The 18,054-nt window shown below is 42.7% G+C and overlaps 1 protein-coding gene and 2 long non-coding RNA genes across 6 annotated transcripts in view; 2 read left to right on the forward strand and 1 right to left on the reverse strand.

Moving 5' to 3' along the window:
• Positions 1–1,490, reverse strand: part of DIAPH2 (diaphanous related formin 2) — a 167,851-nt gene extending 166,361 nt beyond the window's left edge. For all 4 annotated transcript variants that reach the window (XM_064426472.1, XM_064426471.1, XM_064426470.1 and 1 more), the window contains exon 1: positions 1,231–1,490. In XM_064426472.1, coding sequence (XP_064282542.1) covers positions 1,231–1,347 — 117 coding nt within the window. In that variant the 5' untranslated portion in view covers positions 1,348–1,490. The remainder of the gene's footprint in view (positions 1–1,230) is intronic.
• A 167-nt stretch (positions 1,491–1,657) lies between these two features.
• Positions 1,658–2,631, forward strand: LOC135304077 (uncharacterized). Its single transcript, XR_010365506.1, has 2 exons — positions 1,658–1,707; positions 1,956–2,631. It is a non-coding gene; the product is annotated as an uncharacterized LOC135304077 (long non-coding RNA).
• Positions 2,632–10,221: 7,590 nt separating this feature from the next.
• Positions 10,222–18,054, forward strand: part of LOC135304232 (uncharacterized) — a 295,038-nt gene continuing 287,205 nt past the window's right edge. The window contains exon 1 of the long non-coding RNA XR_010365651.1: positions 10,222–10,586. This is a non-coding gene — a long non-coding RNA (uncharacterized LOC135304232). The remainder of the gene's footprint in view (positions 10,587–18,054) is intronic.

Below are 18,054 nucleotides of genomic sequence, written 5' to 3' on the forward strand. Positions count from 1 at the left end.
TAGCAGGAAATAGTAGGGGTAGTATAAACACACCCAAAGGTGCTGTTTATACAAAGTTGATCCTATGCAAGGAAACACGAGTTTGTTTCCAATAACACCATGAAACAAAACAAGACACCACATTTTGTATCTTTTGCCAAGATACACTGTCAGTTTCAATCCAAGTGCAGTTCAAGTCATTCATTTTCTGACTGTCATCCTCTGAAACAATCGTAACTTTCAGTAATTTTTCTATGCCTCAATGTTATGTATTTACCAACTTCCCCATCTGCTAATTTCATGTTCAACAACAACAAAAAAACCAAACAAAACAAGAAAAAACCCCAAACAAACAACAAGAACCCAAACTGCAGTTGTCAGGCTGATTATCTAAAAGCTCTATACTCACTGAAAGGAACACACGGTGGGAGAACTTCAATACTGAGTGAGTTTTACCAGAGTCGGGGAAAGCCCTTGCAACAGGTTAAACAAAGTTTGTAACTTTAGCACTCTCTCTAAGGAGAAGACCCAGGGAGTTATAAGTGCTACACTGTTGCTCTTGGAAATACAACCCAGAGCCGAGCTACATGGGGTCGATTCAACACGTGCAACCGACAGAAGTAAACAATTACAGGCAAACACTGCCACACTAGCGGCTTTTGCTACTGCAGCATTTACGAACCGTGACACAACCCAAGGATGCTGCCTTCAACTCCACCTGCATTTCGACTTATCAGCTTTGTCAACAAAAAAAAATAAAAACCAAAGAGCACAGCCATTATAAGCAAACTGCAATGCTAGAGAGGATTCACGTTCCAAAAGCCCATCAGACACCACCCAGTTTGTTAAATTGTTTTCCCATTAAGCGAGGCTCCATTGGGCAGCACGTGGCTGGCACCGCGTTCTGGATGCTTCAGCCGGAGCGGCCGCACCCGGGGCAGAGGCTGCCGCTGTCCCTGCCGCTGTCCCTGCCGCTGTCCCTGTCCCTGGCGCTGTCCCTGGCGCTGTCCCTGTTCCTGCCGCTGTCCCCGTTCCTGTCGCTGTCCCTGTCCCCTCCCGAGCGTGGGAATTCAGCCCCCACAGCCCCGAGCAGCGGCTCCGCGGCCCGGCCGCTCCGGGCGCTGCCCCTCCGGGAGCGCCGGAGCCCGCACGGAGCCCCCAGTGCCCGGGAAGGCTCCCCCGCCCCTCGCTGCCTGCTCCGGCAGCCGCCCGAGCCGGGGCCGCTCCCCGCCCGCCTCCCGGGGCGCTCACCAGCTTGGGCTTGTTCCGGCTCTCCTCTTCCGCGGCGCGCCCGCCGCGCTTCGCGTTCATCCTGCCGGAGCTCAGCGGCTCCTCGCCGCCCGCGCCCGGGGCCGCGTGTCCGTCCATGGCTGCGCGGGGCTGCCCCGCCGGGCCGGGCCGAGCCGAGCCGGGCCGAGCCGAGCGCTCACGGCCGCACCGGCCCCATGGGCCCCCCGCGCCCGCTCCGCCCGGGGCGGCTCCGCTGCTCCCCCCGGCCCCGCCGCGCACGCGCACGGCCCGCCCGAGCCACCGCGCCTGAGCGGGCGGCGCGCGCCTGCGCCCTGCGGCGGCAAATGGCGGAGCCGTGAGGGGCGCTCGGAACGCCCCCGGAGCGGGGCCGGGCCCGGCCAACAGCCCGGCCGGGTTAGGGCACGGTGCGCTGGGAGGGGCCGAGCTCTGCCCGGCCTTCCAGCCCCCCACGGGCGGGGGGACGTGCCGCTGGCACAGGTGTGTGCAGTGCCCGTCTCACCTGGGCACGGCCCGGGGTGCGGGGGCAGGCACAGCTGTGCTAAGGCCGCCCCATGCGCACAGGGGAGGATTTCCACCTAATATCGAATTGAAACCTTCGTTCTTCCACTTTGAACCCGTTCCCCCGTGTGCTGTCACTACTGCCCTTGTAAATTGTCGTGCCCGGTGTTTGGTGAACGCTCCCGGCCGGTGCTGGGAGCACCCAAAGCTGCCTCTCTCTCCTCCAGGCTGAACAATATCTGAAATATCTGACTCGTCTGCCCGTGCCCAGGGGTTACAACAAGGAAAAACTGTTTAAACCTTTTCTGTGGATTCCAGAATCCCTTCGGCCAAGCTGGCTGTGTAAGCTGAAGGATTCTCAGGGTGCTCTGTGTGAGCACAGAGGAAAACCACGGGTCATGTCTGATTATTAAAGGTGTCATGTTGACAGATGTCTTCATTTCAATATTATTGCTATTTTTAAAAGAAAGATAATACACATTCTGTGTTGGTGTAGGTGAATGTATACCTGCTAAATGATGTTGAAAAAGCAGTCACGAACACCATGATGATCTGTTGTTTTGGTGGGACAAGGGCGATCCTTTGGAGCTCACGTTCAGATACAAATGTATGAGTTTGTTGCCCTCTAGGAGTGAGTCCCAAAAGGCAAACAAGGCACAATAGTGAATTTCTGATCTCTAATACACACACAGTGATACAAAGCCTGAGATTCAGGGGACTCTCTCCATTTCTCGTGACTCTCTGAGGCTTACCAGAGTGCTGGGGGAAATATTTACCTTTTAAATCCAGCTATGAAAACCCATTGATAAAATCTGACAATGCCAGCTTTCAAATAAAAGGACAGCTCTAAAACTGGCAGGTGTCATGAAATGAAAGTAGAATCTTGGCAGCAGAAGTCAGGAATTTATAAAATAGGCCAGCTCTGCCTTGCTGCTCTGTTCTAAAATTTCCTTTGAGATCCATCTCTTCTTTCCTGTATAAATCTTCCTTTTTCTCATTCTGTTCATTTTAACAATAACTTGGACATAGTTTATGATACCATCTTAACCATACCTAAGTTGTAATGATGAAATTAATCAAGTAATCATTAATTTAATCACTTGTTTGCAATATCAGGCAATGTGTTATTTCCAACTACATCCATTTATAGTTGACAGGATATCATGCTACAGCACCAGTTTAACAATGGTTTGTTTAAAAGAAATGCTCCAATCTGGTTTTTTCTTCTTTTCAATTAGCTCTAATGAGCATTTTGGGTTTTCTCTGCTGTCTCTATTTTTCTTTATTAAGCAGCACCCATATCTGGAGCACAAAGTTCAGTCAGTCCAGATTCATGGAAAACAGAGAACTTCCAACAGCCTGGCATCTCTGTGCACAAATTGAAGAGATTTTAAACCAAATTCTGTAGCACTATTTGTTCAGTATAACTTCTTAAGTGCTCAAGAACTTTTTATCCTCAAATGTTCTAAACTTGCCACGATGCTGCTCATCCTGCCCTAGCCAAGTGTTCTTCAGTGAAACCTTTACATTCACTGACCTCTAAGAATCAGGAGCAGCGGGCACAACATGCCAAAAATAATTTGTGGTGTGAGTGAAAGCAAGTGCACATGTGAGAAATCGAGAAAACTGAGCAGATGTGCAGGCAGGCCTTGAGTTCGTTTAGTTTTGGTGGAGTAGAATTCAGATTGTGTTCCTGATTTTAGTGAAATATGATAAAAACCCACTGAAGTCAGGTGTGGGGACACCACACATCATGAAAACATCCCAGAGGATTTGCTGTACATTGTAATGAATGTGCCGTTGTCTGAGGGATGCAGAAAAGATGTGCAACCATCAGGCTGCAGCTGCACCATGTGATGAAGTCATCCCACAGCTGCTCTTGGTTCCCCTTCCTGGGTTTGCCTGCTCTCCTGGGACAGATGGCTGCTTGCTTACCAGAGTTATTTCTTTTTTTTAACTCTGATTTACAAATGCTTTGCAAGTCTCCATTTAGAGTTTTCAGCTGTGGCTTAAAATTGTTTGTATTGTACAAAATATTGCTCCAGGATTTGCTGGAGACCTGTTTTTGAAAAGCTTGCCATAGATCAAGTGCCATTAGATCCACTTCACAGCAGAAGTTAGAGCCTGTTGTTTTCTTTTTGAAAATGTTTTTAGTCATACTGCTGCGTTTTAGTGTTCTTCCCCCACCCCACTCCAGTTTCCAGGACTGAGAAGCAAATATTCCATGTTTGAGCTGAGGACCTTTATGACCATTTAACTCTGCAGGTAGTTCCAAGCAAAAGGAGTGAAGGAAAATAACGTAGCTATCCCAATTAGGAAAAATTTACAGGGAAAAGCCCCTCAACACCAAAATGAATGAAAGAAAAAACCCTCCAGAAAACCACAGCTCTGCCTAAGGCAGGCAGACAAACCTCATTTTGGCAGACACTGCAATGCAGTATTTTGGCTCCACTCCGAGAGCAACAGTGTGGCCTGAGGGTGGAAACGAGTAGTTGTACAAACTGTTCTTAACTTGGCTTCATCTCTGAAGCAAATGGATTCAGAACTATTTATTACAAATATCATTTCACAACACTGCAAACATGGAACTCCAAAAAGCTGCTGCTCTGGAGGTGCTGACATTTCTCCTTACGTGCAATCTCAGTCCCATTCAGGCACACAACCACAGCAGCTCAGAGACCACACAATTACCTGACAGCAGAATGATCAGACACTGATAAGCATGAGGCACTCTGAGCATCCCCAAAACCTGCATGATGTTATATCTGAACTGATGAAATCGGCCTCTGGGGATGACTGGCTAACCCAGCAATCTGAGATCTTACAGCTCTTAACTCCCTGCCTCTAAACAGACCAAAAGTTCAGTCATGCAGGCTTGGCACTCACTCCAAGTACATCCAAAAAGGAAAATGATTCTGGATTTGTGAGAATTTGTAGTTCAGTGGTAGAATTTCCATTTGCCAGACAAGGCACAGGCTTCTGCTTGAAAAGTGCAGTTGACAGATCACCAGAGCAGCGATTCAGTTTTCAGTCCCTGGGAAATGTTCTGGTCTCCACATTTCTAGGACTGAGGAAGAAAGTTAACAGTGTTGTAGCCTTTGTCCTAACTGCACTGGAGAGAAAAGAAAAGGAAAAAAAAAGAAAAAAGTAATTACACTGTATGCTACCAGAAGAGAAAACACACAGTATTTAACTTAACCACAAACAGGAAATATGTTGCTAAGTCACCCAGCAGTACATTCCCAGCTTTTCATCCAGCAATTCCATGTCATTAGCACAACCGCTGCACCACACAGAACACACCACAATCCTTCCCTGCTCTGTTCAGCTGGAAGCTTTTCTGGAGCTTTTCTCTCTTCTTCATCAGTGCCATCACTGCAGTCAATGTTTACTCTCCTGTCTCTTCCTCCTTTTTGCAGTTTTAGTTGGAATCGATTTACATTTGGGAATTTTTAAAAATTCCTGAGTTTACCTTCAGATGGAAATCAGTCTAAGCTTGTTGACAGTGCATGAGAATGTGGTAAATAACAAGGAAAGCGTGGGGTTGAATGGCTTATCTTAACAGGTGGGAAAATAGGATTAGAAGTATTAACTGCTAAGCAATTAAAATAAATGAAGAGCGTTAATTGCATATGAATAGATAGTCTCTATTGACAGAACTCCCTAAACAATACTCTCTTAGACTACTTAATAAATATTATTTATTTGCAAACTCGAATCCAGAGAAAATCCACCCATTGATAATTCCATGAATTATTTGTTTGCTAAAACTTTATTTAATCTAAACCATAATTTCCTGGCTTTCTGGAGGCAATAACTGAGCACTCTGTAGTGTTTGGGTAAATAAAGCCATAAGAAGTTACTATCACAGGTATAAAATTTGTTAGTGATTCGAAGGTACATTAAAACATCTTACATTAACCTTTTAACAAATGTTAATTAAAACCATGGCAGATTCTAAACATGCTTTTAAATGGCTCAGGATGACACTTCAGCAAGTTTAACTCTCCCTGGCTGCAGTTTGTTTTTAACCAGCTGTGAGATGGCTGCCCCACAGCTCATTTAGTGGGATTTAAACTTTCCAGGTCCAAGATAACTGACACGTTTTGCCTTGTAGGAAGAGGAAGTTGAGTTTCCCACCTATTGTTTAGGAAAGATTTCATGTGGAATATGTTGGGGAGGTGATTGTGCTTACAACAAACCTCCAGTTCAACCTGGCTGACGGAATCCAGGTCTCATTTAAAATCCAAAGCTGGGCGAGCTCCGCCATTATCAAATGATACAGTAAAATTATGAAGTTTACTTGTGTTAAGAGACTTTTTTCATTAAACTGAATAATTGTTTTAATCTGGAAAAAAAAATCATTAGAGATTTTAATTTACTCCAGGCCAGGCTCCCCTAATACTTAGGAAACAAAGCATCAGTAAAGTTTTTAGGTTTATATTTTCCAAATTTGTTATCTCCTTGTTAGAAGCATTTCCCCTCCTTGAAGCAGTGAACTGATTTAGGTGAATTGTCTTGTCACTCTTTTCTCTGTTTTGACCCCTCAGTCTATAATTCTAGATCCCAATGAGGTTTACCTTCTCCAAAAGATTGTCTGCTTTCAGATTTTAGCAGAACAGTAAGAAAACATAGTTCTTGCTTCATTCATGTTTTTAGAAACAAGGAATGTATAGAAAATAGCACAGGGTTATTTCAGGGGACAATGTAAAAAATACAAAAAAAAATTTTGCTTAATTTTTGACTTTTCCCACAAGAAAAACTAAGCAAACTGCTGATAAATGAAGTAATGGTAATCAGTTAATAATTGATTATCTTTTTTCTCTTTACCTTTCAATATCCTATTCCATAGAATGATCAGAAATTTTTGCATTAATACTTCTATTTTCCCCCAACATTTTATATTCTGGAACACAACTGTTCAATGTTAATAAAACACATTTATGTCTCATAATACTTTATGTGTTTTCTTCCAAGCCTGAAAGAACTGGAGATAATCTGTACAGAGAGAAAAAAAAATTAACATTGCCGCTAAACACTGTATTCCAGTTTTTAAACATACAATTATTCTTACTCGTGTGTGCTACCCTAGTTACAATTTTTTACAATATAGTACATCTTTTTGACTTAGAGTCAAATCCCAACAGTAACTGTGGATTTAAATAGAGTATTCAAGGTCTCAGTAAAAGCTGCTCATTTTTCACTCTTTCTCTGTCATCCTGGTGTTTTAGGCACCCAGCACCTCTGTTTCATCTGACTCTGACAGTGCAGTTCTGTCACTGCACTTCTGCAGGAGGAAACTGAAAAGCTGTTTCTTCCCACTGGGACTTTCATTTTCCCCTCGAAGGCTCCTGGAGGCTTTTCCTCTCTGTTCTGCACATCTCCCACAGCCCCATGAAGGAGCTCACAGCTTATCTTGCTGTGGGATCTTCCCCAAATTGTTTACAAAATACCTTTTGATGTTCGTATCTCCCAGCACAATTTGCTTCTCAAACATGACTGAAGAGTTCAAAATAAACTCTTTTTATTTACTACAAGGCTTCCCTTGACCACATCCAGCACTAGAGATGTTTCTGTTTATCCTGCTTTTATACATCTTCACAGCTTTTCACAAAAACTGTGAAAATATAATACCACATGGATAATACCACAGCAATTTTCTCAATAAACCACATTTCTATAGCTGCCCAGGGCTGCTCAAAGCACAACAGAACCAAACTGGGCATTTAATGGTCAGGCTGGGAACTTTCCTATTTTATTTATTTTGTCCACAAAGAAAGCTCTATCACAGTGTTTATCATTTCTGTACATGACACAAAGCCCTAACAAATAAGAATTCTACAGTGCAGGGAATGAATAATTATCAATGGAGTAGCTTGAAATGTCTCTCTCCGTAGCACATACTTCAACAAGCAGATTTCTGGGTGGAAATAAAGTTCATTTGGATGGAAATAATGCACATGGTGAAGCCATTAGTAATGCTAATGAGGAGCTCCCAGGCAGATGGACAAAAATTGGCCTGATTAAAGTTAAGATCATGGTTAGAAATCTTTGTTCAAATTGTTCAATGGAAGAATTAGATAAAAACTTGTGGAATGCTCACCCATGGCCATTGCCTGTTCAGCATATCAATAACAGCTGCACTTACTAGAAAGGGAAGGATTTTTACTTTGTATTAACTCTTCTGCCCTGTGGGTAGGTCCTGTCATTTATTGGGGGTGTATGGAGGGACTGCCATCGCCACACCTGCACCAGAGGTTTCTCCTTTGCTAACTTTTCCCATGCTAACTCCACTAAAGCCCATTTTGGGGACAAGAAAGAAAGGGACACATTTTACAGGTGTGTCCTTTTACAGGAGCTAACAGTGGGATCATTTAAACAGCTTCTTTCCAGTGGTATGATGCAGTTATTTAGTATGTAAACTGATTTTATTATATAATTTCATCATGTCATTTAAATGACTGACAGAGGTAAATACCTTGAAAAGCAGGTATTGCAGCTTTGAGGAATGAGAAGAATTATGCTCAGCAGGGATGTTTTTGGTATACTCCCTATGTTGATCTTGGTTCACTCAATATTTGGGTTTAACTTAAGAGTCTTTAGTAACTTTCACTGAAATCAACTGCATGTTTACCTTTTGTGAGGGAAAAACCTGACTCTGAAGTCAAATATACATCCTTGTTATCCAGCACAGTTCCAGCAGAATGGGACTGTGTAAAATACTGCAGAAAACAAGGAGCTGCTCTTCTTCTACATTTTTGGTTTGTTCTGAATTATTCTTCCTTTTGTCTCTGTTAGTTCCTTAAATATTGCTCACACTGAACTTACTTGTGAAAAGCAATAATCAAAATTCTTTGCTTGTCCACTTAGTCCTTTTTCTAAAAGAATGAAGATGGCATGGGCTAAAATAATGAGCAGCAAGATTAACTCTGATCTTCTCCTGCACACGCACAATTGTCTATTTTTGATCACACAAGTGGCTGAAGATGAGTTGGAGGCTTGGCCCAAGACAAAACACATTAGACTTGATTTGTGTAAGAAGAGGTGACTCTGAGGGTGGCAGTGCCCTCACTTTATCCACATGCAGATTTGTTTAGCCTTAGTGTTTTTTTGTGATACAAAATTAATAATAAAAAATTAATAATAATAAAAAAAAAATAGTTCTCTGCCAGGTCAGTCTGCTGAGCCAATCCTCACCTGCAGTGTCCCCAGCTCTGGCACAAATGGGCACAAATGTGGCAGTGAGGGATTACCAGTACTATTCTCTCACCTTTAACTCTTCACTACCAGTGCTCTGGTTTGTGAGGTGTGACAGTTGATATTGTGAAAATTGGCAGGGTTTTTATCCTTTCCTGTGCCTCACTGACTCAGGGACCAGCCCTGAGCACCAGGCTGCCCCAGTTCCCAGCCCTGTGCTTGAAGACCAACAGAAATTGTGCAAAGAGGGCAAAGTCCAAAGGCTGGGGGCAGGTTAAGCTCGTCAGCCATATCAGTGGATATTATTGCCTGTTTCTGGGTCAGAACTCTTCGTCAGCATGTTCTTTATTGAGTCCTCAGTATGAACCCAAAGATGCCAATGCAAATCCCTGTCCTGCACAGGCCTCTCTGGAGGAACGTGAGCCCAAGCACCTGGCAGATGCTTGTTCCAGTACAGGAAGGTGACACAGCTCCAGTGATAAGGACAGGACAAAAAATGCAAGTTTCACGTGTAGGAGAGTATAGGTTCCATTTGCAGGAATGGTTATTATCCTTTTTTTTTTTTAAGAACACGGTGTTTTTGATAGTCTTAAAATTTCAGATAGAAATGGTATGGAAATGTGTGGATGTGTGGATGAAATTGTCCAAGGAGAACATAGCAAGAGAGAGTTAAAGTGCAGAGGAGAGAGCACTGTAATCTTCACAGAGGGCTGGAGAGAGGTGAGACTGTCCTCAAGAGACAGTCAGCAAGAGATCCAGCAGCAGCAAGAGGGAGCCCAGGGGTGGCTGTGTCACCTGCTGAGGGTGTCTGATGGCACAGGAAAGGTCAGGCTTTCCCAGCTGGACCAGAAGCTCATTCCAGACTTCACTGAGTGCTTTCCCTGCAGGCTAAAGGGCTGGAACTGGCACGGAGCTCTCTGGCCTCTGTCTCTGCTGGAATTTGGGGTTCTGTGATGTAAATGGTTGTTGCTTGTTGGGGGGATTTTTGCTGTAAAGTTTCCTTTTTTCCTTTTCTATGTATAATTCTGCTCATGGAATGTTATTAGCTGGAAGTTACTTCAGATTTTATTTTGTCTTTGGTACCGCTTTAGAACATTAGGACTGCTGTGAAAGGAATTTGATTCTTTTGTTTCTGCCCGTTACCCTTTCCTGTCTCCTGGTGCTTTTGTGCACACCAAATGCTCATGTGACTGGTGTTAAGGGGATTGCAAAATTGATCGGGGTTAAAATTTTCCTTACTTGAAAAAAAGGCTGATTTTTGCTCAATCCCCTGTGCCTGCCTATCATGTGCTCTCAGAAACACCTGCAGTGGTGCAAGAGGAGGGACTGGTGAGGAAGAGGAGTGAGAAGCCCCTTCCCAGCTCAGGAGCCACCCCCCTGCTCTGCAGGAAGTTGCCCCTCTTTGAAGAACCCTTTGAGAGGGCTGCAAACCACAACCAGAGGAGGGGAGAAGGCACAATTACAGCCTGAGCTTGGCTTTTTGGTGCTTTAAGGATTAAAAAGGGGAAAATGTTAATAAGAAATTAAGTGAAAATAGGCACAACTTCATGAACGGTATCTACATAGCAATGATAATGCTTCAGCCAGAAAAAAACTCTTTTTTTTTATCTCCCAGGAGTTTTGTGTGGCCAGCAAGGATTTTCCATGTGTTTTATTAGCAGGTGAGTGTGCTGCTCCTGATGAAATAACTTATTTAATCCAAATTCTGCTTTTAAGTTACTGCGTTATGTTTTGAAGCTGCTGGCATTTGATGTTTGTGTGGTCTCTGCTGAGGGTGGCTGAGCAGAGCCCCAGGCAGTGATGGAGGCTGTGCTTCAGCAGCACTCTCGGCCTGTGTTTGTAATTATACAGGGCCATGGCTTTTGTCTCACTTGCATGGGAAATATCAGCATCCAGTCCTTTTATAGCAGCAGAAGAGCTTTCCTGGATTTAATTACTTTCAGACCAATCAGTTGAAGTCAAGAGGAATGTTTTTGTTTATTTCTGGTCCATCTTGCATTGTAATGTAGTATTTAAAATAAGCTCATGGGTTTAGGTCATCCTGTGAATTCAAAAGGGCATTTGTGGTTTTGTTAGTTATTTCCTTTTTTGTTTATGAACCTAGTGTAGTTGTAGACCAGTTTTTTGAAACTCTTAGGTAATTAATGAAATCCTGTTGTGTTAGGATGACTCAAATTTCTCTTTGTGCTCCACTAATTCAATCCTAGTGTAATCTGATTAGGCATGGTTAACCTGTTAAATTAACTCTTGAAATTATTTTTCCAAAGTCAATCTGTGCTTTACCAAACCCATTTATTGTCTCCTTCACAACCAGATGCCTGTCCCCGGCCAGTATCTATAGCTAAGAATCTGCTTAGGTGGCTTCCAGAACATCATGGCTTTTTCTGCGTAAACCGGTGTTCCTTGAGTTTTTTCCTAGCAATACAAAACTATATTTATTTCTAATTGGCAGCTGGTTAAACAAGCCGTGGCTGCAGTGTGCTCCAACAGGAGAAGGCAGAATAAATCTTGATACAGAGCAGTGCCCAAAATTCCCTTTGGCTGAGCTGGAGGGACACAGGGTGACACCACAGGGCTCAGGACTGGTTAACTTTTTTAAAAAAATCTTATCTAGATTTGCTTTCTAATATAAAATTCAGTAATTCCAGGCTGCAGGGCTTGGGTTTGGGGTTGAGGAGTGTTTGGGAGGCCTCATCTGAGATCACAGAATCCCTTAATACAATTACATGGGCATTGGTCATGGCGACTGACTCGAGGTAAAAATGTTCTGGCCCTATGAAGTTTAGATAAGGGAGATGACATAATTGTGAACAACTCCCAGTTTCTATCAACTGAGAGGTTATTTTAAGTTTTATAATGGGTTCTTTGGTTAATTGGGGGTCTTGGGCTTTGCATTCATTATGTCACACACTCTGAAATCTTTAACAGTGCATTCCACAGATTTCAGTAAAATCTTGTTTGTTGTTATAGGAGAGGTAATCAAGTAAACATTCCTCTGCTGCTAAATATAGCAGCAAGCTGCTTATGAGTCAGAACCTCAGCAGATACTTCTGCATATCAGTGAAAACTTCATTGGCTCTCTGTTGTGTTCCTTATATGAACAAACAACAGCTCGGATCTTCCTTGTTCTCCCATTCCAGAAAACATTTTGCAGTGTTCACTGTGGTGAGGTTATGTTTGTGAGGGACCCCACAGCTGCATCATGTAATTGTTCTGGAGCACGACACAGCAAACTTGGAGATTTACAACGTTACATCCATTGTTGATTAGTAATTAAGCTTTCAAGTATTCAAAAAATATAATTTCCCTGCACAAGAGCAGTTAAGGGCAACTTACTGGATAAACACATCCAGTGTTTAAACAGTGATAAAAACATCCAAAACGACAAGTATGTAATTTTTATAGCAGTTTTAAAAGTCTTTGGATGTTGTTGCAGGTTTTTAGGTGGTGTATTGTAAACTCACATTAGTAAATAAAGTGGTAGATCATGTTAATATAATTCATCATTTCTTTCCAACAATAACTTGGGGAAAAAAACCTTCCAGTTCTTTGTATATCACTTACCCAGTAATTTTTTCTTTTTTAATATGATCTATAATAAACAAAAGGAGCTGCTTGGCAGCAGCTTGTTAGAATTTCTTCAGAGTGATTGCTATATTATGTCCAATGCTTACACTTATTTTTGTACAAATATTCTTATATTAAGCTGGCATAAGAAGCTTGTTATCATCTCAGCTTAGTGGAGCAGAGTTCTCTGTGTGTGAGCTGGGCACTGGACTGAGATGGAGGAAACCATTTTTTCTTGTTCCTGTTGAACCTTGGGCTTCCCTGTGTGGCTGCCCTGGCAGATGGGTTTTATCCATCCCATAATGTTCCACAGAAACAACGGGACAATCAGAAGTGACTGGGATGTTCAGAGAGCAAATGATGGAGTTCCCAGTGCCCAGCACTGGGAGAGGGAAATGGCCAGTTGTGAGCAGAGCTCCAGGGCTTCCCTCTCAGGTGGGACAGCTCAGTGCCTTTTGCTGCTGGTGTCTGCATCTTTATTTACTAATTAAGTGCAGGAAACACAATGAAATAATTACTGTTAAATAACTCGGTTATTTAATGTTAGGTCCTGGGCTAATGTACTTAGAAGTGAAGCTAATGAGGTGTTCCAGTGATGCACAGCAGCCAGGATTATGTTAATCTGGGTTTAGTGACACAAGCATGAGAATTTTAGAGCTTCTTTTTCAGAATCAAGTATCCTGTTCTGAAAACTGAACAAAGGAATGGAGGGGTTTGAGTCTCTAAAATGAAATACATCAAGGGCATTAACATTTGCCTGTAACACACTCCTATGATGGCAGCTCCTTTTCTGCATAAAAGATGGCTTAAAAAAGGATATATGCAAAAACTGAATTGCTTGAAATGAAATATCTGCTTCTAAAACAGACACTTTAATTATTAAAAATGTCAAATCTTTTTGGTTGTAGAATTTTTTTGAGGAAAGAAGTGGTCCAGGTAGTTAGTATCCATAGCATCTTTGGTTTGTATTAGTTTGGGGTTTTTTTGCCATACAAAGGTCTTCATAAACAACTGTATCATGTTTGTGTAGTGCCCTCTTTGGAAGTCAAAGTAAGATTCCAAAGTAGTTGTATTAATTAGTCTTGCACTGATGACCACAAGTGCTATTCAGATGTACAGGGTTATTATTTCTGCCTGTCTGTACCTTAAACTTGGCTGGACTTTCTATTCAGCAGGCAAATACATGCTTGGTACAAATGAGAACAACCTGAAACACTAGGCTGGAATTATTCATTATCCTGATAAAGGACTGGCTCATTTAGGAGGCTCTTTAGTGTGCATTGCAGGAATGTGCTCAGCTGTGGAGCTGTGAGCAGAGGCACTGCTCAGAAGCACTCGTGGCTCTGGGTTTGCACTTCCTGCAGCAGCACCGCCTGTTCTCAGGAATGTTCTGCTGCTCATTTTCCTGTGCCTTCCCAGCCAGCAGCCCTGAACGAGCTGAAATTCACCTGATTCATAACTGATAACGAGAACTCTTTTACCTTCCTATTGCTACCCTGTTTCAGAGGTGGTTTTATCTCAGAGTTTGCACCTGCCTGGCATCACTGACCTGTTTCTTTTCATTTCTGTTTCTCTGGTGTGAAGTACAAGCTGGGTGCACTGCGGCACCAGGGGTGTGTTAGTCACGGTGGGGCAGCGCTGCTGTGCCCTTCAGATCTGTTCCACCTCCTGCCTGCTTCCCAGCAGCTGCAGGGCTGGGGGAACAGTGCTGGAAGACCAGGAAAGGGATAACAGAACAATGGGAAAGGCGCATCTTTGAAGAGTCAGGGATCCTGGGAGTATGTGGGCTTCCCACCCAGCCCTTCTTTTTACAAACTGGCTGCAGGTCACTCTTACTGCTTCAGAGCTTTTCCAGTTTGTAGCTGATGCTTTCCCCATTTAATCAGGAAATTCAGTATATTCTGTCTCACGAGAGCAGTTCTCTTGTGAAATGGCAGTGGTGATGTGGAGACTTCAAACAACTGTCACATCAACTCACTTGACAGTGATTGTATCACCATAAGGGCAGAGAAATGAGGTTTATTGGGGAAAAACACCTTGACTGACAGGTGTCATAAGCACAGGCTAGCCCTGTGTGAACAGCTTTATAGGAAGAGAAAGCACATGGATTTTATATAAGCTTTCCTGGGTTTCTTTTTGTTTGGGTTTGCTGGTTTTGTTTTGTTTTGTGGGATGTGTCAGTATGTGTAACCAAGTGCAGACAAACTGAAGCTGTTGTTAGTTACTGATGAATAACGTGGCCACGCTTAGCAGAGAGCAGGAAGCAGCTTTTTGTCACACTTCCTTTGGGGGCTGCTGTGTCACCACACATCAGCAGAGCTCTGGGGCACACCCAGGGCTGAGCCTGAGCAGAGGGGTGGCAGCAGCTCAGTTTGGGCTGCTGGAATGACAAATTGTGGGGTTTGGCCCGTTATTCAGCTTCTCCTTGTGCATAAACAGGGCTATAAGGAAGCTTTCAGTAGTGCCAGTGGTGTTCCTGCAGATGGAAGGGTTGCTGCATAGCAGATCTTTGAGTAATGCTGTCACATGAGGAGGATTAAGTGCTCTGGTTGCTGCCTGATCAGTGAAAATGTTTTTGTTTTAATGAAAAAGTAAATATAGACAAATTACTGCTTTTAAAAATGTGAGCTCTTAAGCAGCAAGATAAGAATAAACTTAATTTAAAGCATTGAAATGACTCAAAGTCTGCTTGAAACAATATTTTTCAATTGATGACAATATAAGTTCATGGAACACTTAAACTTGGGTTCCTGAGGTAGCAAATAGTTGTGGCTGGGGGCCTTTGAGTCATGCTGCAGATGTGTGGTGAGCAGTCTGTGTAACCTCAGTGGGAATTCCGAGTTCTGCTGATCCCTTTGGGCACCTCTGAGCTGATGGCTGTGCTTTGAAGCTGCTGGCAGCAGTGGCAGGGTTTGTAACGGGTTGGGTTTTGCTTTGGAGTCCTGCACGGAGCTCTGAATGAGTGGTGAGTGAAAGGGAAGTACTCAGCACTTACTGCCAGTGTCCTTTAAACATTTAATGATAACCAGTCTGTTAATTAAAACCGGAGTGAATGCAGCTGATGTCCCACTGCATTTCTGGAGCTGAAACACAGACCAGACTGAGTCATTATTCAGCACTCCAAGAAAAGCTGCTGAAGGGAGCTGTACTGGACCCTTTTTCTGCATGGAATTCTTAAAAGGATTTATTTGGTGGGGGTGAGGCAGCGGGCCTAGCTCCTAAGAGAAATTTTGAAAGTCTGATGGTATTTATAGAGACAAAACTCTAACAATACAGTATTCAGTGAGTGGGAAAAAACACTGCTTTCATTAGTAGAGAATACTACATATGTATTTCATCTGTTATTTCATTTCTATTTTTCTGAACACTCTCTTTAATTCCTTTTCACACTAAGTCTGAACAAATACTTTGCTTTGCTTTGGAGAAAGGACTGCATACATGCTTCTTCCTACACTGGCTTTCTGCAGATAAGGCTTTTACTTTGCAGACCTCATTAAGCAGTCAGTTGAGCAGCTAAATGAGTGTTCCAAGTGGTAATGGATACTTACTCCGTGTAAGTACAACAAGATTATGAGATACTGTAAAGCTGAGTACTTAACTGCACAGGATTATTTATATTACAAATAAGTGTATCAAGTGAATAACTCAGATGTTCATGGCAGCAATGGGATCTCCCACCTGCTAACAGAGTCGATCTGGGTCACCAGATAAGGGGTTTTGTTTCTTATTTTGAGTCATGCACCTTCCATTCCACATATCTAAGCAGATTTCAGCCTCTTCTGAAAATAGGGACCCTTTTTAAAGTATTTAAGGTGAATGGAATATGAGTAGGCAGAAAGCTTCCAACCAAACGTGGTTGTGAAAATCAAGTTGTGTTTTAGCAATCCAATCTGCACACACCTGAAGTTCTTATTTGGATTTGTAGCATTGCAGGTGCTTGTTAGGATACTTGGAAAATATTGCAGAACTTGCCTTGATTTCTCTAAGCTGGGATTGCAGATATTCAAATATAAGTAAGTGGAGATTCAAATAGCTCATGCTTTGGGAGTTATGAAAGACCATAAAAATAAAAACAAAACCAAGGCTGTAAAAGGATAATTAATATGATGAACAGAGGAGTTCATGAAGCCTGAATTCTCGAAGTGTTTTGCTCAAATTCTCCTCTCTAAGGTGTAAACTCTGAAATCATTCCAGCAGATGAGGTGCTTTCCTCTTTCCCTCACAGGTTCTCTGGTGTATAAGTGATAATTTCTGCTGTTTCAATAAAGAGTGTTCCATGGAGCTCTCCTCTACATTGCCACCCATCTTCAGAGAGGTTTTAAAGGCTGTCTTTTGAGATCTCTGGGGGAAATTGGGTTTAAATGGGGGTGGAAAAAAGAGAGGAAGTATGTATAACAGGTTCAGGAACTTGGTGAAGAAAGCCTCTGGCTTTCTATCAGAACCTTTTGTCAGAATCAGCACAGCATTTGTAACATGAACTGGGGAAGGCTTGAACTGTCCTCTGTCATCTGCTTATATTGGTGTTCTCTAAATAATTAAAGATGACTTTGTTTTCCCTGCCAAGTGACTTGTGGAACAGTAAATAAGCAGTGGGAACATGTCACACTGAGTGATGAAGGTGATCTGATCTTCATCATTCTCTCTGCTGCTCTCTGAAGCAGATTTTCTACATACAATTACATTTTTCTCTCAGTAAACCAGGGACTCTCTTTTCTCTGGTTATCTCTTATGAACACTTTTAAATAGGCTCCTGAAAAGCAAACCAAAGCTTTCCCCCACCTCAGCTTGCTCTGTGTCTCTGAAGTTCTCTGGTTTTGCCTGGAGATTTCACAAGAGTTGGAGGCTACAGCACTATTATTTTAATTTCATCCAGGAGAAAACCAATTCATAGCTGAGTCTTTGCTAATTATTTCCACTCAGCTTTGTTGCATGACAGACTTTTTAGTTGTATTTAATGTTGTTGCTGGTTGCTCTGGAAATAATCATTAAAGGGAAATGGGTCACCACCACTGTACTCTGGTAATTCTGTAAAACACAATTTGAAATGAACTTGCCTTTTCATAATGATGCTGAAAAACACCAAATGCTTTCACTAATAGTGGCATAATGTAATTAAGTGATAAACATTTTTTTTCCCCTGAAACCGTAATATAAACAAGGCACAAATTAATGGTACAGGACAGTATTGCATCTTCAGGTATTTGAAAAGTCAACTAGGTAAGTGAAGACTGAGCTGAAACTGCAATAAAAGCTTTCTAGAAATGATCTGACACTTGGAGAGCACCAAGTCATTGCAGATAAAATCTGTGTTTAACCTGTAGACAGGACATAGAATTTTGGAGAGGCTGTGGCTCTCTGAAGGGGGAGGCACCTGTGGGTAACCAGAGCAGCTTTGTTTTGAAGAGCAGGAGATGTTCATGATTTACCCACATGGATTTATCCTCCACTGATTGCTGTTGAAGAAATTCAGGTTTTGACCTTTACCAGTACAAGCCAATGGCCAGGTTCTGCACCTTCCTAAGTTGCCAGTGTTGGAAACAGGCCCATGAGTAAGAAGAATGT

The sequence above is a fragment of the Passer domesticus genome, chromosome 7 (genome assembly GCF_036417665.1).
Source record: "Passer domesticus isolate bPasDom1 chromosome 7, bPasDom1.hap1, whole genome shotgun sequence".
Taxonomy (NCBI): Eukaryota; Metazoa; Chordata; class Aves; order Passeriformes; family Passeridae; genus Passer; species Passer domesticus.